The sequence below is a fragment of the Dendropsophus ebraccatus genome, unplaced genomic scaffold (genome assembly GCF_027789765.1).
Source record: "Dendropsophus ebraccatus isolate aDenEbr1 unplaced genomic scaffold, aDenEbr1.pat pat_scaffold_1406_ctg1, whole genome shotgun sequence".
Taxonomy (NCBI): domain Eukaryota; kingdom Metazoa; phylum Chordata; class Amphibia; order Anura; family Hylidae; genus Dendropsophus; species Dendropsophus ebraccatus.
The window spans coordinates 11,465-37,206 of NW_027208826.1; the positions used below are offsets into that span (position 1 = coordinate 11,465).

The 25,742-nt window shown below is 44.7% G+C and overlaps 2 protein-coding genes across 2 annotated transcripts; both read right to left on the minus strand.

Annotated features, from left to right (window-relative positions):
* Positions 1 to 1,111: 1,111 nt before the first annotated feature.
* Positions 1,112 to 8,246, minus strand: LOC138775209 (uncharacterized). The gene is made up of 4 exons (XM_069955847.1): positions 7,914 to 8,246; positions 6,363 to 6,604; positions 5,523 to 5,698; positions 1,112 to 4,485 (listed from the first exon to the last, which is right to left on the minus strand). Exons 1-4 carry the CDS (start codon positions 8,005 to 8,007, stop codon positions 2,895 to 2,897), a joined length of 2,103 nt encoding a protein of 700 aa, XP_069811948.1. The 5' UTR covers positions 8,008 to 8,246; the 3' UTR covers positions 1,112 to 2,894.
* Positions 8,088 to 24,301, minus strand: LOC138775210 (calcium-responsive transcription factor-like). Its single transcript, XM_069955848.1, has 6 exons — positions 24,242 to 24,301; positions 16,483 to 16,624; positions 13,053 to 13,237; positions 10,140 to 10,250; positions 9,824 to 9,970; positions 8,088 to 8,558 (listed from the first exon to the last, which is right to left on the minus strand). Exons 2-6 carry the CDS (start codon positions 16,595 to 16,597, stop codon positions 8,088 to 8,090), a joined length of 1,029 nt encoding a protein of 342 aa, XP_069811949.1. The 5' UTR covers positions 16,598 to 16,624; positions 24,242 to 24,301.
* Positions 24,302 to 25,742: the final 1,441 nt, after the last annotated feature.

Below are 25,742 nucleotides of genomic sequence, written 5' to 3' on the forward strand. Positions count from 1 at the left end.
CAATTGATTTATCATACCAGACTTTACCAAGGATTGGAATACTGAAAGCACAAGGTGTTAAGAAGCACCTGTCAACCAAATTCATAAGGGCAATTTGTTATGCCAAGTTGCTCATCACTAATTGTAACTGCAAAAAGAATTAGTCGAGAGACAGTCATTATACAAATTTTAATATATATATATATATATACATACACACTTTTTTGTTTTAAACATTAACAGTAAACAGACCATGAAGGGTCTACAGATAATAAACTTGCATTTCTAAATATAAATACTGAAAGAAAAAAAAACAAAAAACAAACTTGTCATTCAACTGTGCAACAATGTTTGCTTTTTAGGGTAGCTTCAGACATACCGTATCGCTGAGTTTTTAACGCTGCATTTTTTACATGCGCATTTTGATTTCACATGATTTTCATGTGAAAATCAAACGCGCAGGTAAAAAAAAAACAAACAAAAAAAAAGCAACAAAAAAAAAGCAGCAAAAATGCAGTGACACGGTACGTTTGAAGCTACCCTAAGGGTATATTCAGATGAACGGACTCGCAGCGAGATTGTCGCTGCGAGTCCCGCAGGTCCTGGCAGTTCCCACACACTACATACTTGCTGCGGTCTGAACGACCGCAGCGAGTATGTAATTCTGCCGCCCTTAACCCCTTCTGCTCCCCCGCTCTGTATACATTACCTGTCCTCGCTGCACGGGTCCGGCGTCCTGCTCTCCCGTCCGGCCAGTGTGTTGCCCAGCCGCTGATTGGCCGGATGGGAGAGCAGGATGCCAGACCCGTGCAGCGAGGAGAGGTAATGTATACAGAGCAGGGGAGCCGGGCGGGAGCAGAAGGGGTTCAGGGCGGCAGAATTACATACTCGCTGCGGTCGTTTAGACCGCAGCAAGTATGTAGTGTGTGTGAACTGCCAGGACCTGCCGGACTTGCAGCGACAATCTCGCTGCGAGTCAGTTCGTGTGAATATACCCTTAGGGTGCCTTCACACCTACCGTATCGCAGTAGAAAATCCGCTGCGGATCCGCAGCAGATTTAACTAAATGAATGAACACAGCACTAAATCCGCACTTACAAATCTGCTACGGATCCGCAGCGCATTTGACAGTGCGTATTTAATGCTGTGTTCATTCATTTAGTTAAATCCGCAGCGGATTTTCTACTGCGATACGGTAGGTGTGAAGGCACCCTTAAAGTGCTTTTTGGACATTTTTACCTATATCATAAAAAATGAAAGGTCTGTCAGTCAGTCTGTCCCATATAGACTTCCAAACCCCTGAACAGTTTGACCCCAAATTTAGCACACAAATACATTAGGTGCCCGGGAAGGTTATTGCGAAGGTCCCGTCCCCGCCAGATGTACAGGAGGGGAGGGGAAAGAGCGCCCCATAGAAATTAATGGGAAAATCTCCACACTGCACACACAGGTGATATAATTAGCTGCAGCTGCCCAGAGAAAATGGCAGTTGGGAGCCTTAGCAACCATGTGAATGGTTGCTAGGGCCAGCTGCCTCACAACAGATCCACAGAAATAACTGGTAGACCCCCTACTCCATCTATACAGTACATGTATACAGGACCCCCTACTCCATCTATATAGTACATGTATATACAGGACCCCCTACTCCATCTATACAGTACATGTATATACAGGACCCCCTACTCCATCTATACAGTACATGTATATAAAGGACCCCCTACTCCATCTATACAGTACATGTATATACAGGACCCACTACTCCATCTATACAGTACAGGTATATACAGGACCCCCTACTCCATCTATACAGTACATGTATATACAGGACCCCCTCTACTCCATCTATACAGTACATGTATACAGTGCAGTATTACCAGCTGCTGCTGCACTAAGCACTAAACCTGGAGATGCCCCATCCTCACTCACTAATTAGCATCAGGATAGGTAGATAATAGCTCCAGACGTCACATTTAACACCGCCCAATACCGCCATACTGTGACTGGATCACACTGTCATACCAGACCTGACCAATACCACCACACTGACTGGATAACAATGTCATACCACACCTGACCAATAGCGCCATACTGTGACTGGATAACACCACTATACCAGACCTGACCAATACCACCATACTGTGAATGGATAACACAGCCATACCAAGCCTGACCAATACCGCCATACTGTGACTGGATAACACTGCCATACCAGACCTGTTCAATACCACCATACTGTGACTGGATAACACTGCCATAACAGACCTGACCAGGACCCCAAACTATACACTACCGGTATACAGGACCCCAAAACTATACATTACAGGTATACATGACCTCAACCAAGTCTATACTACAGGCATACAGTACCCCCACCAACTGTATACTACAGGTATATAGGACCCCAAACTATACTATACACTACAGGTATACAGCACCCCCTCCAACTATGTACTACAGGTATACAAGACCTCCACCAACTATAGACTACAGGTATCCAGGACCCTCAAACTATAAACTACAAGCATACAAGACCTCCACAAACTATATGTTAGAGGTATACAGCACCAACTGTATACTACAGGTATACAGGACCCCCGTACTATACAGTACAGGTATACAGGACCTTCACCAACTATACACTATAGGTATACAGCCCCCCACCCCCTAACTATGCACTACAGATATGCGGGACCCCTAAAAACTATACACTGTAGGTATACATAACCCCTCCAACTATGCACTACAAGTATACACTAATTCCACTGATTAACTCAAATGAAACAAATACCTTTAGATTGGCCTCCTGGGCCCCTTAGAACAAATCTAATTAACACACTGACACTTTATACCCAGGCAGCGCTGGGTTCATTTTCTAGTGAAGACTTTTTAACAAAGTTAAAAAAGCAACTGCATTACTTAGTGCAGAGATCGCAATAAAATTTTCTCTTTGTCTTTACCCTTTTGTCATCCTTATCAAGGCTGACACATGAGAAGTGGTACCAACACTTGCATTTTGAACATTCCACCATGGGCTCTCCGTGTTGGTAAATGTGACATGTGCACAATGTTGTCAGTATTATTTGTTGTATATATATTTTTCTGCTTCCTCTGGTCACATAAGGGAACATAACAAGTTGCCCCTTCTCTAGACAGGACACTAAGTGAGGGCGCATATCTGCCTGAATAAACTGTATCTTCTTCAAATTGATCCCTTCCAATAAGGCAAGGGCATTTGCTATCGCAAAGAGTCCACAATCACTGGCACCCTTTTGCTTCTGACAGCAAATGCTCTTCACTTTTAGAACTTCGTTCTCCCCATCAAATAAAGGTTTATACAGTTTGATTATTTGTTTTTTCAAACTGTCGGAAAAGGTGGTTACTGCCATTGAATCATAGATTGTGACGTCTTTTCTCAATCTATGAGAGACCAGCCAGTGAGCGCCAACATGATGGATCTGTATGATTTCATTACAGTCCAACAATGGTACCTCTGTGTGGGACATTACAGCTGAGTCAATGAAACCAGAGACCTCATCTCTCCTTTTGGAGAGCAAAAACTGGCATGCATTTATTAAATGGTCATCTAACCATTCATTTTTTGTTATTACCTCCCTATCTTTCATACTCAAACGAAACTTGCTCACAGTAACCCAAATTGATTGTGTTATTTCTGTGGTAAACACCTCTGCCTCATCTGAATCAGGCAGAGTTTCCCACACATCCTCTTTCATTTTATCGGCCTGCAAACCAAATCTCCTCAAGTCTGGCTGCTTGGATTTACCATACTGTCTTTGTGGTAGATCCTTAATTGTCTGAACTACAATTTTTGGGGTAATGTCTTGCAGCATTAATCCATGATCCTTGGGTGCCTTCTCCCATGATTTTGCAACCAGGTCTTTCAAAGTAACAGATAACTCCGTTAGATATTCCTCATCTGAAACAAAGACCAAATCCTGCAGCTGTTTCAGATACTGACTGCAGACCCTTATTAAAATATTTCGATTCTTTCTTCGACGGGGAGGCAAGCTCTTTATTAATGTATTAGAAAGTGCATATAAACTTGGACATTTACTAGTGTCCAGCAGCTCAAAGTCTGTTCCAAGATCTAGTTCTAGAATGTTTTTAAAGCACTCCGAGTCAAGGAGGAAGAGTGGGTTTAGGCTGTAAGTAGGGTTCAATTTTTCCCACTTGTATTCAGTGAGTCGAAAAATGGCACACATGTGTTTGCAAGGCATCAGGTACCTCTGCCAGTCCTTGCATTCGCAGGCTGGCATCTCACCACCCAATGTAACTGTATAAATCAGGTCTTTTTCAGATTCACTTTTTACTTTAAAAACCCCATTCTGCTCATCTTTCTCCAAAACGTGTGTCTCATCCAAGCTAGAGAAGTAGCGTTGCATTGTGTGTTTAATAAATTCCTGAGGACGGTTTCTCAAGAACAGTGGCACACTTACTGCATATTTCCGATAATGTCCACAGCTTCTCAAATTCTTTTCCATATACCTAAAAAAAAGGTACTCTGTTATATTTAAAGATTTTCAGGAAATCTCAGGAGTTTTAAAGAAAAAACACCATGGGTTTGAGTTATCAAGAGAATGTCTAAATGACAGACTGACCATAGCATCCAATGAACTCCGCTTCCAATTTAACAAAACAGTTTAAGAAATCAAAACTGCAGTGATTGTTTGCTATGGACAAAGACTGTCTGGCTATCATACACTTGATAAATGAGGCCCAACAGATTAAAGATATTATATACATCACATTGCAGTTGTAAGTACATGATCAGAACATACTATTCTGCATCGGCACTCACCGAGTAATCCTGGCCACAAGTGTTCCCGGGAGCACCCCAGGTAACCTCTGTCAGGACTTCACTAGGAATGGCAGCACATTCCCAGTGAAATCCTGACCGAAGGTTCCCTGTAAAGCTGCCAGGAACACTCACGGCCAGGATTACTGAGCAAACGCAAATACCGCAATATGGATGTCACAGGCAGAACGGAACTTTCCGCTCATCTCAAGTTGTAAGATCTGTGTGCCCTGTGCTTCACAAATCAATACACCTTAAACATTATTCATAAACTAAATTACAGCATTTTAGGTCCAGTTTTTGGTAACTCTTCAAACCCCCTGTGGTGGATTTCAAATTATTTTGAATACTTTGCCAATAGTTACAAATTAGAGATCCTACCGCGATGCCTGTGATACGCTATTTGCAGGCATCGGCGATGGCTCAGGTTGTCAGGCTGCACGGCAGTGTTACTCACAGATTCCCTGCGAACATCTGCACAGGATTTCACAGGGAAAGGCGACATTCCCAGTGACATCATGGTTAGATGTTCACAGGGAAACTGAGTAACACTGCCGTTAAGCCTGAGTGAGCCTGCAGGCATGATGGGACAATCCACACACCGTGATTGGCTGAGCATAACTGTACACCATAAATGTCTGATAAAATAGTTTAAAGGCAACAATGGCTAACATCCCACTAAAGTTGACAACATTCACAAATTCACACCCAATCAAAAAATACTCACTTTTTGAAGGTATCTGGAAAGAATCTGTGGTGAAGGACCCCAATCATTTCGCTTAATGTGCAGTTTTTGTAGCCATCCAAATAGGAGTACTTTAGAGTTTCATGTTGGCGTTCCAAACCATTATTTGTGTTTATAATGATTACTTGGGTTCCTTTTCGGTAAATGTGAGCCCATTTCTGAAAAGAACATTGAAAAACTTAAATTCCTTCACCCAGTTTTAAAGTGAAAAGTTTTGTTCTCTACCCTTAGGCCCCCTTCACACGTCCGGAAAAACCATCCGGATTTCCCCATCAGGAGATCCGGATGGATTTCCGGACCCATAGACTTTAGTCACGGACACCCTTCCGGATTTTTCTGGAACGGTGTCCGTTCTGGAAAATAGATCCGGGAAAAAAAGGACATGTCCCATTTTTATCCGCAATTCCGGCCCAGACGCCCCCATAGAAGTCTATGGGAGCGCCGGAATCACGGGCACTTTCCTGATGTACATCAGGAAAGTGCCCGTGATTCCAGATGATTGAGAGCCCCGCAACCACTAGCACCCCTGCACCCCCTCCCCCACAGACATCAGCTTCCCCCCCGGACAACAGACCGGACATCAGCTCCACGCCGCCCATCAGGAATTCCTGAAGGTTTTTCCTGATGGTAAAAACGGATTACTGTCAGGAAATCCTGATACTTTACTGATGACATTTGAGGTCTCCTGATCAGGATTTCCTGACAGTAAAAACTGACACGGACGTGTGAATGTGGCCTTATAAAGCAGTACATCTATTTGTTGTAATTACATTTAAAACACATCACAACAAAATTGCAAAAATTATATAGAAAAAAAAATACCTTTATATCTGATAACCATTTTTGAGAAAACCACTGCCTCAACATTTTGGACTGCTTCCAGATTGGAGAGCTTGTTAACGTTTTCAAGGCTCTCTCATGTTCCTCTTTGTTGGTTGTCAAGGCTACATTCCGCATAAGTGCAAGAATTTCTTTTTTACGCTTATGAACTCCATGATCTTTTTTATTAAGCCACTCTGTCCAGGCTTTTTCACGGTGAAAGTCACAGAGAAAAATTTCTGCATCTACAAATAAAGAAAAAAAGGGAAAAATACCGAATATAAACACATTTATAGTTGAAAACTATTACGTACATTCACACTGAACGGCACCGCTCACGGCTGTCATCTGCAGCCGGGAAGCGCCTCTATTAGCCGATGCTGGTCCCGATGCCGCGCCAGCTAATTAAGCACTTCAATGCAGCTGTCAAAATGAAAGCTGCACTGAAGTGCTTTATACTTCATATCTCCCCCCGCGATGTGATCTATGAGATCAATGCTGTGTATATACAAGTCCCCCAGGGGGATTTAATAAAAAATCCCCTTCCTTAATAAAAGTCCAAATCAAACCCCTTTTCCCATTTTATAAATATAAATAAACAAACATTTAGTATCGCTGCGCACGTAATTGCCAGAACTATTAAATTATCACATTCCTGATCTTGCACGGTAAACTGCATAAAACGCAAAATAAATCAAAAGTGCACAATTGCGCATTTTTTGGCTGCATCAAATCCAGGAAAAATGTCATAAAAAGTGATCAAAAAGTCGTATATGTGCAATCAAGGTACCCATTGAAAGTAAATATCATGGCGCAAAAAATGACACCTGACACAGCCCCATAGACCAAAGGATAAAAGCGCTATAAGCCTGGGAATAGGGCGATTTTAAGGAGCATATATTTGTTAACAATGGTTAGAATTTTTTTAAAAGCCATCAAATAAAATAAGTTATACACGTAACATATCGTTGTAATCGTAACGACTTGAGGAACATGCATAACAAGTCAGTTTTACCCCAGGGCGAACGGCGTAAATGCAAAACTCCCCGAAATCAAAACAAATGATTTTTTTCAGGTTTCGCAGCATATATTTTGGAAAAATAATGCCTGTCATTGCAAAGTACAATTGGTTTCACAAAAAACACTGCAGATTGGCCAAATCAATCTTGTGATAATGGACGTTTGCCTGGCTTAAGATCGGCTTTATTATCCTATGTAACCTAATGTTATGCTATCCTAAGTTAGACGGAATTAAACTGCTGCCTAAGCGTGAACTATCACTAGGGATGAACGGAATACATCATTGGGCATGCAACTTTCATACCACACACTTCATAATCCTAACCTGACATGTGTATGTAGGAACACCTTCCCTAGATTCTCCCAGGAAATAGCAGGGAAAGCTGCCATTCCTAGGGAAATTCAAGGAATGCGTTCCTACATACATGTCGGGTTAGAATTATGGAGTGATCGAGGCATGTGGTATGAAAAGTCGCACGCCCATCTATTCCACTCATCCCTAATCACCATCCTTTTATCTGTACACATACATACCTGGAAATACTTGTTCAATTGCATTTATTTCCTCAAGGCAAAAGTCAAGCATAAAGGATGATGGTTTCCAAGCTTCATTCCACAGTTTTATCATTTTCAATGCCTCCAGAATACTATTGGTTCTTTCATGCTGAGTCACAAATGCTGCTACCACAGCATAACCAACATTTGCCCTCACACACAGAAAATACAAGGGAAGTGCGTACTTTGTTGTTCTGTACGTGGCATCCAGCAAAGTAATTTGGTTTCCATAACGAACAAGTAGTTTTTTTTGCCACTCAGCCTGGTATAAGAATAAAAAATGTATTTCTTCCTTTGATTCCTCACTGGAATGAGGCCTACAAATATGCTACAGGAGGGGTCATCCATTTTCCATTTGTCCACAAGCTGAACAAGCATACTTTGGTCAAGTACAGATCCATGACCAAGATGCTTAGATCGACCAATTACATTAGAAATATCTTTGCGAGTTGGGAAGAATCTCCTTCGAGAGCCTTCAGGAACATCCAATCCTAGAAATATCTCATTGTTTACGAAATGTTCAATCAGTCTTCTAAGTTCACTCTTTTTTCGGATACCAGCGCGATACAACTCTGTGATTTTTTTCTGTACTCGAGGATCGATCTTTTCACGTAGGTTAGCCGCCTGACAAAATAAATATAGTATGTATGTAAATATATATAATTTTTGCATTCTGCATACAGCATACTGCCACACCTCCCCCGACCTGCACCGCTTCCCCCACCCCCAGGTAAAAATAAAGAGCTGTTCTCACCCAGCACACTCCGTGCCGTTTGCCTGTTTCGGGGACTTCCAGTCCCCAGTGTATATGCACATTCGGCCCTTCCGGCTGTCAGGCTGTGTGTTTATATACGCAGTTCTGGTTATTCTAGCAAAGAACCTGATTAAAAAAAAAAAACAGCCCGAGAGCTGAAAGTGCAGAATGTGGGAATATACCGGAGTCCCAGAAGTCACCGGAACAGACAAACCGCATGGAGCGGACCGGGTGAGAACAGCTGTTTGTTATTTTGACCCAGGGAGGAGCGGTACAGGCCGTTGGGAGGGGGTGGGGGTGGGGGGGGTGCAGGGACACAAGGACTTATGATATGATCTCCATAAGCCTGTTCAGGATCACGCACGCTAACTCTGATCACAAACCACTGAGGCTGTGCTTCCATTTAATGGGTGATATGGGTAATCACCCATTAAACACATCCATAAACAGAAAACCCCTACATGGAAACTCATAATTGGTATTTTTCAGCCTATATTGTGTGTAGGCAGGCAGCTGTTAATCACCAGGTTGTTGGCAAAAGTGCACATAATGGGCCTTGCCAATTACAGTTTGTGTCCAGCTGTGTATGACATCGCTGATAGCCTTTGGGGGAGACGGGACCGATCTCCTCACCCACCCTTTTAGATGCTGCAGTTGCAGCTCCAGTGTGATGAGTTGGCAGCAGGTTGGGCAATATGCAACAGTTGGGTCCTGTCACTGATCACTGACAGTGGGCACTTCTCCCCCAAACCAGTGCGGCCTTTAGATGCTGCAGTCTCACTGGCTGTAGCACCTAATGTGTTACACAACTCTGCGCAGTAGTGATGTCCAGAGTTGGAGCGGTACGTGCTGCAGAGCATAAATCTGCAATCATTGCGATACAGCAAAATTCTAGATCGGTGTCCCATAGGAATCCCAGAACTTTCCTGGATCGCTGTGTAAGCAAGGCTGACAGAGCGATCCAGAGCAGAGAAGATCGCAGATTTATACTGTGCAGCACGTAACTGACCAACTCTAGTGGTGGCACCTAGCTGCGTATACCACCACCACTGATCGTGTGGGGTCAGATTCTGAGCCCATGTTAACACCAAGACAGGTATATCTAGAACTATAAAACAAATATATTTAAGTATACCTCTCCAGTTATGGGATGATTGCTGTGATCAGAGATCTTTGGGAATAAAACAACATAGCTGTGAACTCCTTTTGCATTCTCCTTTTGGACACAATTTTTTAGTTTCTTCGATGCATTTTTTCTATGCCACTCACTGTTTTTCTTTATCTGTCAACAAAAATTATTTTTACTACATTAATGAACATTTACACACAAAACTGGCCTTTAAGAAAACCCCTTTAATATGCAAACTTTGACCTTAAATTTAAACATTAGAAATTATTCTATTGTTTAAAGTATGACTACTACTAAAAAGGAGACAAGGATGCGTACAAACCTGAAAATCCGGAAAAGTAAGAAAATGATAAATATAAATTTTTGCTGCGCAGTCCATCTTTTTTGTACACTGGTAAAGTTGTCTGTGTCTGACAAAATGATGATCTTCAGTCTTAAATTATAAGAAAGTAAATATATTTACTACACAAACAAGATACACTAAAATATATAAGCGTTACTCCTGCTAAAAGGCTGGCCATGTAGCAAGACAGAATTGTAAGGACATGAAAGAAAGCCATTAACTATAGAAACAAATAAAGTTATAAACTACAATTTGATTATTAGACATTGATATAAATAAATATTTTATCAATATTTAAAAATCCAAAACTCTTGCGCAAAACCTTTTAAATAAATGCTATAGCTATGCATACAACTGCCTTATGCTGTGTTTACAGACAGATTTATCTGACAGATCTTTGAAGCCAAAGCCAGGAACAGACTATAAACAGGAAACAGTTCATAAAATAAAGACTGATGTCTCCTCTTTTCAAATCCATTTCTAGCTTTGGCTTCAAAGATCTGTCAGATAAATGTCTGTAAACGCACCATTAGGCTACAAGTCAAATGAGGTAATATGTAACTAAAACTGCTGAATGAAAATTGCCTTATAGCCTAAAACAATACTTAATTTATGTAGCTTGACAGGAAAAAAAAATATGTATTACCTTTCAAATCCATAAAAGGTGGCCTTCAGTTCATGTGTGGCCTTCAGTTCATGTGTGGCCTTCAGTTCATGTGTGGCCTTCAGTTCATGTGTGGATGTGCTTCCCAAGTTTTATTAGAATCTGTTGTAGGGGTGTTATGGTAAAGAACAGTGCAGGGGGGAGGAAAGGAAACTACACGAGAAGGGAGGTGAGTGGAAAAGATCAGGACCAGGCAATGTAATAAAATTAAAGTTTCCAATGCACCAATTAGAGACATGATCACGTTGGTAGCAACATCCGGACCAGACAGCTGATATTGTAATGCTCTCTCCCTACCCCCTCTACTGATGCTCAAAATCCACTTCTATGGTTTACAAATAGTGATTTAAGGTGCATTTATCTATAAGTTGATCAGCACTTGCATTAGAGCAGATCATTCTTCACTGCAAAAGGAACAAACCAGTGTTGTGAAATATAAGTCATGGAGTACAGTAATAAAAGTGATGTTTTATGCTCTAAGTTCTCTGATTACTTATATGAAGCCATCTGTGCCTGAGAAAATAGAGGAGTCAGAGCGTGAGAAAATAGGGGAGGGAGTTGTAGTCGCTGGCTCATAAAAAGAGAGGAGTTGGTGCCTGACAAAATAAAGTCGGAGTCAGTGCCTGATAAAATAGAGTAGTTGGTGTCTGATAATATAGAGCTGTTGGACTCTAATAGAAAAATAAAGGAGTTGGTGGCTGACAAAGTCAGTACCTGACAAAAAAAAAAAAGAATTCGGTGTTTGATAAAATAGAGGTGTCAGAGTTGGAGTCGGATAAAATAGTGAAGTCAGGATTGTATAGAAGTGGGAGGAGTCTGTACCTGACAACATAGACAAGTCGGAGCAGGAGTCTGTGCCCCCATTAACATAGAGGTGTCGGACTAAGTGTCTGATAAAATAGAGAAGTTAAGAGTTGTGGCTTACAGACTTCCACGGCCCTGGAACAAGCACTGGATCACTTGAGCAGCCACTCACACATGGGAATTGCTGCCAACCAATGATTCTGTTGGCGTTAAAAGATGTGATCATATAAAAAATTACTTGTTCGAAAGTCTTATTGCAGGGCCAGAAAATTAACAGAATGATTGTGTATGCCAATAATCAGCCAATTTTTTAGGCACAATCACAATGAGGAAAGGAATAGATGTGAACTGGATTGATTCTTGGAAATAATTGCTGTTAAAAGTAGTAAGAATTTCTGAAGAGGAAACATTCAACAAGCATAATAAAGGACAGGTTCTAATTTCTATAAACCATTAATGCTGGAACAGCATTTGCATAATACAAAATTATGATTGGCATAGTTACATTGAATTTAGATCTGTTGATAATAGATTTAGGACTAAGACAGCATTAACACTCATAAGTTATGGCCGAAAATGGCTCAAAAAAAGGCCAAAAACTGCAGTTTGAGCCTTTTTCAGCCATAAAACGGCCATTACTTGGCCAATTACGGCCGTAAATTAGGAGTGTGAATATAGCCTTAGGCTATGTTCACACGTCAAAAATATTAAAAAGGCGTCCGATTTTCATATTTAAAATAACGTCAGTTTTTGACAAGATTTAACTGACTGCAATGCAATGCATTGAAGTCAATGGGAAGACGGACATCCAACGCACACAGCGTATTCAATAACGGACGTTTTTGCAGCGGGCGTCAAAATAATGAACATGATCATTATTTTAGGACGTCTTTTGCAAACAGTGGACGTTTTTTATTTGTAGTTCATGCACAGTTTTCCTTTTGTCACCGTTTTTACTATTAAATTCAATGGACTTTTCAATTAAGCCACTGCCAAAGTCCAATTAGTAATTCCAAACTAGTATAATGTACAAACACCAGTCAGTGCACTAAGGGGAGGTCAGGCTGCTAAATAACGTCCGTTATTTTAGCCTCAAAATGACGGACGTAATTTTAAACAGATGAAAAGATGTTGTGTGAACATAGCCTTAATGTTTTTAAATGACAGCTGTACTAAAGGTACTTATTACTTAAACAATACCCTTTTCCAGAAATTGAAATAATGGTGATTTATAATGGTGGGTGGAAAGGGGAAGGCAAAAAAGAAGAGAGAAAAAAAACAAAACAAAAACAGTTAATAACAAAATGTCACATACATAATTTACATATTAAATTATATGCACACTAATTTATTATAAATAAATGAAAATAAATAAATAAAAATAAACAACACACCATGGTATGAAAACAATTCTAGAAACTTACCTGGGTTATAGCTTGCTTTTCAGCATATCGGCTCTTTTGGGAGGTAGCTAAATCTTTACCGAGGTGACAATTTAGGACTTTTCTTCCTACGATCGTGTAAGGGACCCCAGTAAAGTCAACGATAGATATGTTATTTACAACTGGTCCATACCAATGTATTTTGAATGCAGAGTTTACGGGACATGCTATAAAAATAAGTTTTAAAAAAAAAGTGTTACACTATGATTTCATATTTAGGCCAGGTTCAGACTATGTAACTGTGCGGCTGTATTTGCGGCTGTAATTGTGCGGCGGTATTTTTGGTGGTTCATGCGTACGCTGGTAAGTATAGTATATACGGCTGCACAGTGCACACTATGTATGAATCTACGGCCCGATCGTAAACGGACCCGTAAAAAATGAACAAGACCATTGTTTGCGGCTGGACATGCGGCCGAGGATTGACAGGCGGTCGGTACGGAGTACTTCAAAAATAGCCAGCAATGATGCCGAATGCCGATGCCTCTAATAGTTAATATATTAAATTAATAAAACACATTCTCTTTGTAATAAAGTCCCTTTCGTTGGTCAATAATTTAATTCTAACGAATCCATCATTGTGCAATTAAATATACTGTCCAAAAAAAAAAAATATATATATAAATATACATTTATTTATATATCTATTTATTTTAACAGTATATTTAATTGCAAAATGATGGATTAGTTTAAATTTAATTATTGAACAACGAAAGGGACTCTATTACAACGAAAATGTGTTTTATTATTTTAATAGATTAACCATGAGAGACATCGGCATTACTGCAGAGGATCGCAAACCCCGGTAATAGCGATTCATATAAACTGTTTCCCTGCTTTCCCAGATGCATCCAGAGGTGTTTGCATCACTTTCTTAAGATTTTATTTGTTATTTTTAGTTGAACCAGATTTCCAAGTAAATGACCGTATGTTTTCAGCCGCATGTCTATTTTTTCCCACGGCCGGAGTTTCATCCGCACATTTACAGCCGCATAAAAAATACAGCCGCACAGTTACATAGTGTGAACCTAGCCCCCGGATGCAACATTTAATATGCTATTGACACACATGAAACGCATACTAGTCCTGCTTTGCACTTATGATATAAAGAAGCAGCAAGTCTTAAGATTTGCTTCTCTTAACCCCAAAGTCAGAGCTAGTTTACTTAACAGACTAATGCTGGGTTTACACAGAACGATAATTCGCCCAATCGAACGATTAACGATTTTGAAGCAACGATTTGGTTTTTATAACGATCAGCGTTTAGACACAGAAAAATCGTTAGAAGATTCGTAAGAAAATTCGTTATTGCGATAGTTTTTAACATCGCTTAAGCCCATCTTTTACATAGGGAAAAATCTTTGAATCTTTGAAAATCTGCGAATTTTTAGCGAACGACGAACGATGATTTAAGAACATGTTGAAAGATCAAAATGAACAATTTTTTACTCATCACTTGATCGTTTCCTGGGTTTACACAGAACGATTATCGCTCAATGCGATTGTTATCGCGAAAATTCGCCCGATAATCGTTCCGTGTAAACCCAGCATAAGGGTGCGTTTACACAAAGATTTATCAGACAGATTTTGGAAGCCAAGCCAGGAATGGATTTGAAAAGAGGATAGATCCCAGTCTTTCCTTTATGACCTGATCCCTGTTTATAGTCTGTTCCTGGTTTTGGCTTCAAAGATCTGTCAGCTAAATCTGTCTGTGTAAACGCAGCATAACTTCTAACCTAAATTTATAAGTAGATTAAAATGACAATTTTCAGCTGGCCATGAGTTATCTGAATTCTCTCCTGAAGTTAACTAGCTCTGACTTTAGGAATAAGAAGCAATTAGAAACAGCATTACACTATGGCTTCATATTTAGTATGCAATATTTCATCAGATGACTATGCTATGGTCACAAAGAAGCAGCTTCTCTTATCTCTAAGGTCAGAGCTAATTTACTTACCTAACATCTAACCAGATTTATAAACAGATTAAAATGTCAAATTTTCATGGTCAGAAGTCATTTTAAATGTTAGCAGACTATGTTCTCTCCTGAAGTAAACTAGTTCTGACTTTAGAGATAAAGGAAGCAATTACACAATAGGTAAATGTTTTATTGAGAAAGTGTTTTCAAGCATAAGTGCAAAGAATAGAAAATAGTTTTCACATTGTGTACTTAAAGGGGTAGTGCGGCGGTAAAGAATTATTCACAGAATAACACACATTACAAAGTTATACAACTTTGTAATGTATGTTATGTCTGTGAATGGCCCCCTTTCCCCATGTCCCACCACCCCCACCCGTGTACCCGGAAGTGTGGTGCGCTATACTCACCTGTCACGTGCCGACCACCGTCTCCGATCTTGAGTCTGTGACGTCTTCTTCGGGCGGCCGGCGGACAGCTGCCACTCTCCCGAATGCTGGCCGCCCTCTGCCGCATCATCTGATGCTCAGCCGCGATTGGCTGAGCATAACTGTGCTCAGCCAATCGCGGCTGATGACGCGACCGCGACATCAGCAGCTCAGCCGCGATTGGCTGAGCACACTTATGCTCAGCCAATCGTGTCTGAGCATCAGATGACGTGGCTGAGGGTGGCCGGCACTCGGGAAGATCGGAGAGCTTCGCCGGCCGGCCGAAGATGACGTTGCGGCACAAGATGGCGGCCGGCGCGACACGGATCAGGTAATGTATAATGCACCACACACTTCCGGGTACACATGCGGGGGTGGGGGGACACGGGGAAGGGGGCGATTCACAGACATAACACATTACAAAGTTGTATAACTTTGCGATGTGTGTTATTCTGTGAATAATTTCTTAGCGCCGCACTACCCCTTTAACCTTTAATGAGTTAAAATATATAAATATATATTTTTTTAATTTCAAAATAGTATAATTTGAGAAGTACATTGAATATGTCCCAGGAGGAAAAAAGGTAACATACCAATTGGCATATTAGCCATTCATAACATTTTTAATACAGTACTGCTTTGGCCATTTCCGGCGGCTGTGCACACATGTGTTTACTGCTTTGTTCAAGCAAATAGCTTAGATAATCCATTCTGAGATCAATTGGTGTCCCAGCAGTCCTACCCCGCACAATAACAAAGATACAGCCTAGTGGATAACTTGTTTTCATGTGACAACCCTTAAAGGTTAGCTATTATTCCAACAGCTCCCTGTTCTTACACCCAACGTTGAGACATTCTCTCCACATTGAGCGGTTGCTGTGCATCAGACTCACACCCTTTGGGTATAACTCAGGTCCATAACAACAGCAACCTCCCAACATGGAGAGAATGTCTCAACAATAATTGAAAGAACAGGGAACTGAATTCAGTTAGCCTTTAACAAAGGGAAACAGGTATGCCACAGGGGGAAAAAAAAAAAAAAAATGTTTATGCAGTGACAATTTACCTTCATTCCCAAAGTTTTTCTTTTTCTCCAACACAACAAAGTTTGATATTGTATTTTCTTCATAGTCACTGACTGCTTGCATGGCACTTTGTAAGGTGTCAAATGTTTGCAACATATGTGTGTCATACTGATGTGCCGATTCCTAAGAATACATTGTTATAAAAAATGATATATGTTAGGTAGAGAATATCATTAGCTTATGGCATTCAAGATGATTTTTTTAACAGACTTTTGGCTCTAAAAACTAAATGTCAGACAGCAATTAATAAAATACATAATTAAAAATCTTCCCCTCCAGTTTCCAGCACTGTCTGGTTCCTGATGCTTCTGTCAGGCTGGTAATTATTAGGTCATATAAATCATTCCTAGTTATTCCGGCCATAGATAAGCAGAGCGGTCATGTGCACAATGGATGGAACACAATCCACCTGACCTGATGAAGTGGTTTTACCACAAAATGCATTGTCGGATTATATTCAATAAAGAGAGCAATGTATCTTATAATTAAACTCTGATACAGCATCTTTTTCCTGAACTTAAGGCGCCTGCCACGATACGTGGGTAAAAGAACTCCATTGTTCTTTACAATATTGAAGTTTTTATGTCATGTATATTTTCTCGTGCGTCTTATTGGGGGACACAGACACCATGGGTATAGGCTGCTGCCACTAGGAGGCTGACACTAAGAAAAAACAAACTAAGTCGGCCCCTCCCAGCAGGCTATACCCGCCCACTGGCACTGAGCTAATTCAGTTTAGCTTAGTGTCAGTAGGAGGCAGACGCAGGTCTGGTTACTCCAGACCAGTTTCTGCTTGTTTTTTTCTTTGAATTGTTTACTTTTTCTTCCTAACAGGTCGGGGCACGGTGGGTCACTAAAGACTCGCCCTGATCCCCCCCTTATGCAACCAGGGCACAGAACCTAACTGGAAAGGGGCTGTTTACCCTAGGTTGCCACCGGCCGGACCCAGCGCCCAGGACACAGACTAGCCTGCTGTCTGTTTGCTCCTTAATGCGGACTTGTTTCTGCCAGCCCCTGCCCGCCCAGCCTCCCAAAGTTGCGCGCGGCAGCGCGGCACAGTGCCGGCAGAAGATCCGTGGGAGTCAGCATCAGGGGTAAGTATATGCCTCCCCTGCTCTCTCTCTCTCCCCCTCCCATGGGCTTTTCGGGTCCCCGGTCCCCTCCTGCGGCCTGTCTATCTTCCGCCCGCCCCCCTTCCCCATGCACCTCCCAGCTCCCGGGTTCCCCGAGTTTTTTCTTCCCCTGCTGCGTTCCGGTCCTCCTGCCGTCACAGCATGCGGGGGTCGGGTACCGGGATACCGGTCTTTCAGGTGCCGGGCGCGGGGCCTCCTTTTTCTTACGGACCGCAACTTCCGGGATCCGGTCCGTGACGTCCGGTTCGAGGCCTCTTCTCATGCGCGCGCCGCTCCTTCCTTCCTCCTGGTCCTTTTTTGAATTTCCCGCGCGCGGTCTTCTTCTCCCGCGCGGGCCAACGCCTGACGTCACCACGCACGTGACGCGGCTTCTGTGCAGCCCGGTCGGTACGGCAGCCTGCAGACTGCGCAGCTCCACGGTCGGCAAGAGTCCTCAGTCCGTGGGACTACTACCCCAGCCTGCTTTTTCCTGGCCAGGTTTCTTCTGCCCATCCTGCCTCAGCAGCCGTTCTGTGCTCTGACCGGACCTCTGCCATTTTCCGGATTTGTTTTCCTGGTAAGGTCTCTCTGGGACTATATGCCTGTTTTCTGGTTACTGTTCTGAGTTTCTCACTGTGTGTATTCTGTTATTCTGCAGGTTTGGTTACTTCTCAGCTGACTGCCTGAAGAATACACTAGCTGGCTGGTTTTTTCTTACTAATATATATATATATATATATATATATATATATATATATTTAGTTTTTTCATTATGTCTGATTCAATATCTGAATCCTCACGCCGCCAGCATCCTCCTCCTTCCTCTGTTAACTACTATTTCTGTACGTCTTGTAACACTAAATCTGCTTCTGGCCACTCTCAGCCTATCTGCACTGCTTGTTCCATGCAGTCCTGTTCGTCTCTGTCCCCTGCTCAGGACCCCCCACCGGAGTCTGAGGAGTCTGCCCCGGCCTGGGCGCGCTCCCTCTGCCAGTCAGTGTCGCAGATGGCTCAGTTCTCTCAGTCTGTGGCAGCCGCCCTTGATCGCCTGTCTGCCTTCTTCTTCAGCGCCTGCCCAATCCCGCTCCCACAAGCGTCCTCGCCGTGCCTCTTCTCGCTCTTCCTCTGGCTCCCCTGGAACTAGCCTGGCCCCTACGCATCTCTCTCCTAACAGACAATCTCATTCGCCTGGAGATCTGTCGGATTCTGAGTCTGCTTCCAACTCTGATCCTGAGGATGTTTCCCCTGCGGCTTCCACTGTGGACAGCCTTGTGGCCGCAGTCCGCGATACCTTCCAGTTGAAGGATTCACCGGACCCATCGCCCTCTGATGAGGTCTTTTTCCATAAAAGCGGCCACCGTGTCCGCAGCTCTTTCCCCAGTCACAAGGAATTTGATGACCTGTTTTCCAAATTTTGGAAGACCCCAGACAAGCGTTTCTCAAAGCCTAAACACTTGTCGGTTCTTTATCCTTTCCCTGAAGACCTTGTGTCTCGCTGGTCAGGTCCACCTTCAGTGGATCCCCCGATCTCTCGGTTGACCAAGGTCACGACCCTTCCGCTGGACAATGAGTCGTCCCTTAAGGATTCCACTGACAGACGCACCGAGTCCTTAGCTAAGTCAGCTTTTGAGGCCTCCGGCTCCTCTCTCCTACCCACACTTGCTTCCACTTGGGTGTCTAAGTCCATTTCAGTGTGGGCCAAGCAACTGAGGGACGGCCTTACCTCTGGCGTATCGGCCGAGGACTTAGCCGACCTCGCCCAACAGATTCAGGACGCGGCTCAGTACCTCTGCTCGGCTTCTCTGGACGCTGCAGCCTGCTCGGCTTTTGCGTCGGCCAATATTGTGGCCATTCGCCGGTCTTTGTGGCTTCGTGAGTGGCGGGCTGACAACGCTTCCAAGCGTTCTCTCACCAGTCTTCCTTTTGTGGGCTCTCATCTCTTCGGGAAGCGTCTGGATGACATAATTTCCGATGCCACGGGGGGGAAGAGTACCAATCTTCCCCAGCAGCGCCCCAAGCGTCAGGATTCCCGTCGCAAGCCAGGCTACTTTCGTTCCTTTCGGTCGCTCCCACCATCTCACTCCGGGAAAACTGCGGCCCCTCAGAACAAAAGGTCCGGTTTCTCCAAGAACCGTTCTTCCTGGCAGGCGCGATCTGCCGCCTCCCGCCCCCCCTTTAAGCCTGGCACCTCCAAGCCCTCCTCCTCCTGAAGGTTCTCCCCCACCCGGATCTCCTCAGGTGGGCGGCCGCCTCCTGTTGTTCCAGGAGGTCTGGCTTGCGCATGTTCAGGACGCCTGGGTGCGAGAACTGATCTCACAAGGTTACAAGATAGAGTTTGTTTCCGTTCCCCGCAATCGTTTTTTCCTTTCTCGTCCCCCCAGGTCCCCTGTCCTGGCGGCCGTTTTTTTCCAGGCCATCCTTTCGCTCCTCTCAAAGGGAGTGATTGTTCGCGTCCCTCCTCTTCAACGGTTCCGCGGGTTCTATTCGAACCTATTCGTGGTTCCGAAGAAGGACGGTTCGGTACGTCCGATTCTAGACCTCAAGCGTCTGAATCGCCATGTCCGACTATCTCATTTCCGGATGGAGTCCCTGCGCTCTGTGATCGCTTCTCTGGAGCCGGGCGAGTTTCTCTCTTCAGTGGATATTCAGGACGCGTATCTTCACGTGCCGATTTTTCTTCCTCATCTACATTTCCTGCGTTTTGCAGTAGGGGGAAGAGCATTATCAGTTCGTAGCTCTCCCGTTCGGCCTGGCTTCGGCTCCGCGGGTTTTCACGAAGACCATGGCGGCTGTCATGGCTCTTCTTCGGGCTCGAGGTGTCTCAGTAACCCCTTACTTGGACGACATACTCGTCAAAGCCCCATCCGAGGACCAGAATTTAGAGAGCCTCCATATCACCCTGGATACGCTCTCACGCTTCGGTTGGCTGCTCAACCGCCCCAAGTCCTCCCTGATCCCTGCCCAGTCCATTGTTTTTCTGGGAATGCGTTTGGACTCAGTACAGGCCTGCGTTTTCCTTCCAGAGGAAAAGTTGCAGTCCCTTCAGGTCGACATCAGAGCTCTTTGCAGCCTCCGCCCTGTGTCCATACGCTCCTGTATGAGGGTTCTGGGGAAGATGGTGGCGTCTATGGAGGCGATCCCTTTTGCCCAGTTTCACTCCCGTCCCCTGCAGCTCTTCCTGCTGTCACGGTGGGACAGGTCACTCCCCTCTCTAGATCGGAGGGTGACACTACCGGCTCGCCTCCGTCGAGACCTTCAGTGGTGGCTGCGGTCTCCGAGCCTCTCTCTGGGTCGCTCCTTTCTTCCCATTCATTGGCAGATCTTGACCACCGATGCCAGCCTGCAGGGCTGGGGAGGGGTTTGGAACGATCTGACGGTTCAGGGAACCTGGTCGTCCAAGGAAGCTTGCCTCCCCATCAACATCCTCGAGCTGCGGGCGATTCGTCTCTCCCTTCTGCACTGGCAGACACAGCTCCGCGGTCTACCCGTTCGGGTGCAGACAGACAACGCCACTGCAGTGGCTTATGTGAATCATCAGGGCGGGACCCGCAGCAAGGGCCGCCATGATGAAAGTGGTGCTGGTCCTCTCCTGGGCGGAGGAGACCGTGCTTGCCTTGTCCACTGTTCACATCCCGGGTGTGGACAATTGGATGGCCAACTATCTGAGTCGTGCACGTGTGGATCCAGAGGAATGGACCCTGCATCCCGAGGTGTTCTCCCAGATCTGTCACAGGTGGGGGACACCGGATGTGGATCTGATGGCGTCTCGCTTCAACCACAGACTGCCGAAGTTCGTCTGCCGGACGCGGGACCCTCTGGCTCTGGCCTCGGACGCCTTGGTGATTCCCTGGCATCGGTTCAGCCTCCCTTACATCTTTCCTCCTCTCCCGCTTCTGCCGCGGGTGGTGAGAAAGATAAAGTCGGAAGGAGTTCCGGTAATCCTCGTGGCCCCGGACTGGCCACGGCGCGCCTGGTACACGGATCTCGTGAACCTCGCCGCCGACGTCCCCTGGCGTCTACCAGACCGGCCAGATCTTCTCACTCAGGGACCACTCTGCCACCCGCGTTTAGCCACGCTACGTTTGACGGCGTGGCTGTTGAAACCTGGATTCTGAAATCACGCGGTTTTTCTGATGCGGTCATCAGGACCATGATCAGGGCCCGGAAGCCTGCATCGGCGAAGATTTATTATCGTTGTTGGAGGGCCTACCTCCGTCATTGTGAGGCCTGTTCTGCGCCACCACTTCCTTTTTCTCTGGCGCGACTCCTTGCCTTCCTCCAGGCAGGCCTGGACGCTGGCTTATCCCTGAGCTCTCTTAAGGGCCAGGTCTCTGCCCTTTCAGTTTTTTTCCAGAGACCCTTGGCGTCAATTCCCCAAGTCAATTCCCCCAGGACTTTTCTCCAGTGGGTGGCGCACATTGCACCTCCTTATCGGCACCCAGTTCCCCCGTGGGATCTGAACCTTGTCCTGGATGCTTTGCAGTCTCCTCCGTTTGAGCCCCTCCGAGATGTACCTTTGGCTATCTTGTCCTTTAAGGTGGTTTTCCTGGTGGCGGTTACGTCTGTCCGGCGGATTTCGGAATTGGCACCTCTTTCCTGCCGTCCTCCCCTGCTGGTGTTGCACCAGGACAAGGCGGTGCTTAGGCCCGTGGCTTCCTTCCAGCCCAAGGTGGTTTCCCCTTTCCACCTCAACAAAGATATTGTTCTTCCCTCTTTCTGCCCGGCCCCCTCTCATCCAAGGGAGCGCGCGCTCCACAAACTGGATGTGGTTCGCGCCCTGCGCATCTATCTTTCCAGGATAAAGTCTCTTCGGCACTCGGACTCACTCTTCGTCATCCCGGAAGGCCCTCGAAAGGGGTCAGCGGCGTCTAAGGCGACCCTGGCCCGCTGGGTCCGCTCCGCCATCGCTCAGGCTTACCGGAGTAAGGGTAAGTCGCCCCCGTTCCGGATTGCAGCTCACTCGACTCGTTCGGTTGGGGCTTCCTGGGCCATCCGTCATGGGGCCTCAGCTCTTCAAATCTGCAAGGCCGCCACGTGGTCCTCGCTGCACACCTTTTCGAGGTTTTACCGTGTGGACACGTTTGCATCGGCCGATGCGAGTCTGGGCCGCAAGGTCTTGTAGGCGGCAGTGGCTTCTTCCTCTTCTTAGCTCCACTCTGTCTCTTCCCACCCAAGGGACTGCTTTTGGACGTCCCATGGTGTCTGTGTCCCCCAATAAGACGCACGAGAAAGGAGGAGTTTTTACTCACCGTAAACTCTCTTTCTCGTAGTCTTCATTGGGGGACACAGCACCCACCCTCTGTCTGTTTTAAGGTTGCCTGTTGGCCTGTGTTTTCAGATTTTGAGTGTGGACTGTTTTTCTTTATGTTTGTTTCGGCTCCTCCTACTGCTTTTTCACTACTGAATTAGCTCAGTGCCAGTGGCGGGTATAGCCTGCTGGGAGGGGCCGACTTAGTTTGTTTTTTCTTAGTGTCAGCCTCCTAGTGGCAGCAGCCTATACCCATGGTGTCTGTGTCCCCCAATGAAGACTACGAGAAAGAGTTTACGGTGAGTAAAAACTCCTCCTTTTTTTCACATATAATGGATAAGTAATGGAGTTGGCTAATTGACTGTTACATTACTAACCCACAATAATACCCCAGTATCCACTGCTGCTAGGGGTACCTGGAAGAACTGGGCACAGTCAAGTCCAGAGCATCAAAAATGCTCTGGTACTGGGTTAGCTGCAGGCTGCGATTGTTGGGTGGGGAGGGCCAGTATCTATGGCTTTTCAAATCCTGGCTTTATTAGGTTGCTGTTGCCTTGTTTTGATATGGCTGGTTAAGGAGATGCTAGGTGATCAGATCCCGCACTTTTTATAATTTTTTTTCTTTTTTTAAATCAAGTGTGGTCCCCCAGCATCTCGATAACCAGCCAGATACAAACAAGGAAACAATAACCTAATAAAGCCAGTATGAGAATAGCCATATATACTGGCCCTACCCACCCTAATACCAGCTCACAGCTGCCCCAGAGTCTTATTTTTGATGCTCTGGGCCGGACAATATCCAGCTCTTGGTGGTACCCCTGAAAGCAGGTGGCACCAGGGTAATAGTTGGGTTTATTGTTAGCTTTTTTAGGGTTAACAATGTACATAGTTATGGAACCGTCTATCAGACAGCTCCACTAATAAACCTGTATATATGGAGGGGGGGGGGGGGGGGGGGGGGGGAAGGACACAAGACACCATTTCACAGAGAAAATGATATTCTATGTAGCTAACAGAATCGAACAAAACAGGGACCATGAAAAAGTAGAGAGAATACTTAACTGTCCTAATGGGAGTTCTCTTCGCTCCTGCCATCAGCTGTGAATGACTAGGGCTTCATGCATGTGCTGTAGTCAAGCAACAAACATTGCAGACCCTGGAGGTCCAGCTTCACATGTGCAAAGGAAGGTCCTCAATGCATATCCACAGCTATCAGTGCCAGGACAGGGAAGTATTTACTTACTCAGTTTAGCTGATTTATTGTGGTTTATTTTGGGTTCAATTCAGACAGACTCAATTTTGATTTGTCAGGTTTGGCCAAAAAAGATTGCAAACATTTGAAAAGTTGATTCTTCTCTAGTTTAAAAAAATGAAAGATACCGTGTCAAGCTCTTTTTCTTCAACGCTGCTCTCATTCACTGTACATGTAGTGCTACTTGCACTAATTGATCTGTGCTCTTGATGTTTTCATAGATAGCAGCAACAGCTTGAGAGAAAAATATAAGTGAAAATAATATATAACAATTTTAGTAATTTAACTTGTGTATCTGTCGTCAGAAACATATAAAAAGTTTCTAACACACAAAACCTAATCATCACTTCCAATGGCATAAAAACTCAGGTGCAAGTTGGGTTGGCCAGTATTCACACACATACTAAACTAAGGCCAACACCACAACTGAAAAAACAATACTTCTACATGACACCATTCACACAAGCTTACTGCTATGCTTGGCAAGATGAAAATAAGCTCTTGGCACAGTTTGTTCAAAGTATGCCTCCTATCCGCTGCGTAGAAGCAGCTTCTTGTAGGATAGGTCTCTAAGTATCACCTTTCCTGGGCATCCACATAGGCACACATGGTGGGTTGAGACCTGACCATGCATCACTTAAAAGACACCGAGCAGATAGGCCGAGTGCACATATCAGAAGGGACGGAGGCTTCTACGCAGTGGATGGGAGGCATACTTTGATCAAACTATATGCCAAGAGCTTCTTTTCATCTTTGCCACCATAGCAGTAGCCGTGTGTGAATGGTGTCATGTAGAAGCCTTGGTTTTTCAGTTGTGCTGCTGGATTTAGTTTAGTATTTCAAAGGTTTATACCACTGGCAGTCCGAGGTGTTCAGACCTCTAGTAATAGGGAGAACGAGTGGAGAGAAGCGCAGCTTAGCGCACGCTCTCTCTCCTCTCCCAGGTCAGACTTTAACACTCCCATAGAAGTCTACGGGAGTTCTGGCAAACTCTCACGCCGGGAGCTCATTCTCCTCATCGCTGGCGGTCCGAACACAGACCGCAAGCAATATAATCTGCTGGGCATGAGTCTGTTCTATAACAATAACAAGTGATTGCCCAACATGGAGAGAATATCCTAACACAGGCGGAAGAACTGAGATTATAAATGACAGTAACCCTTTAAGACAAATACTCACTGTTATCAGACTCCTTTGCACTCTGTACAGCAATCAGTGCTGGCGTGCTCTGCTCTGGTTTGAACAACTTGCTACCTGTCTGCTGGGCCATTCTGTTCCCAGGAGTAAAATCTGTGGAGTTTAAGAGGGGACAACAACCTATCAGACACAAAGGTAATATGTGCGATGGGGACAGTAGAGGCATAAAATCCTGGGGAAAGCCAAAGCTTTGCATGGGGCAGGACCAAATTCAAAGACATAATATAATTCAAACCCCCCTGTACTTTATGTGGCCACTGACACCAATCCAACTAGCAACAACATCCTATTAACAAACATTCTTTCACACAGGCTGTACAACATGGCCCCCAACTAATCTACATGTTACCCCCACTGTAAGAGACATGGGATCTACCTGACAAACCTCCATTTCGCATCTTTGTCAAACAAGAAGCAGCCCTCGGCAACACA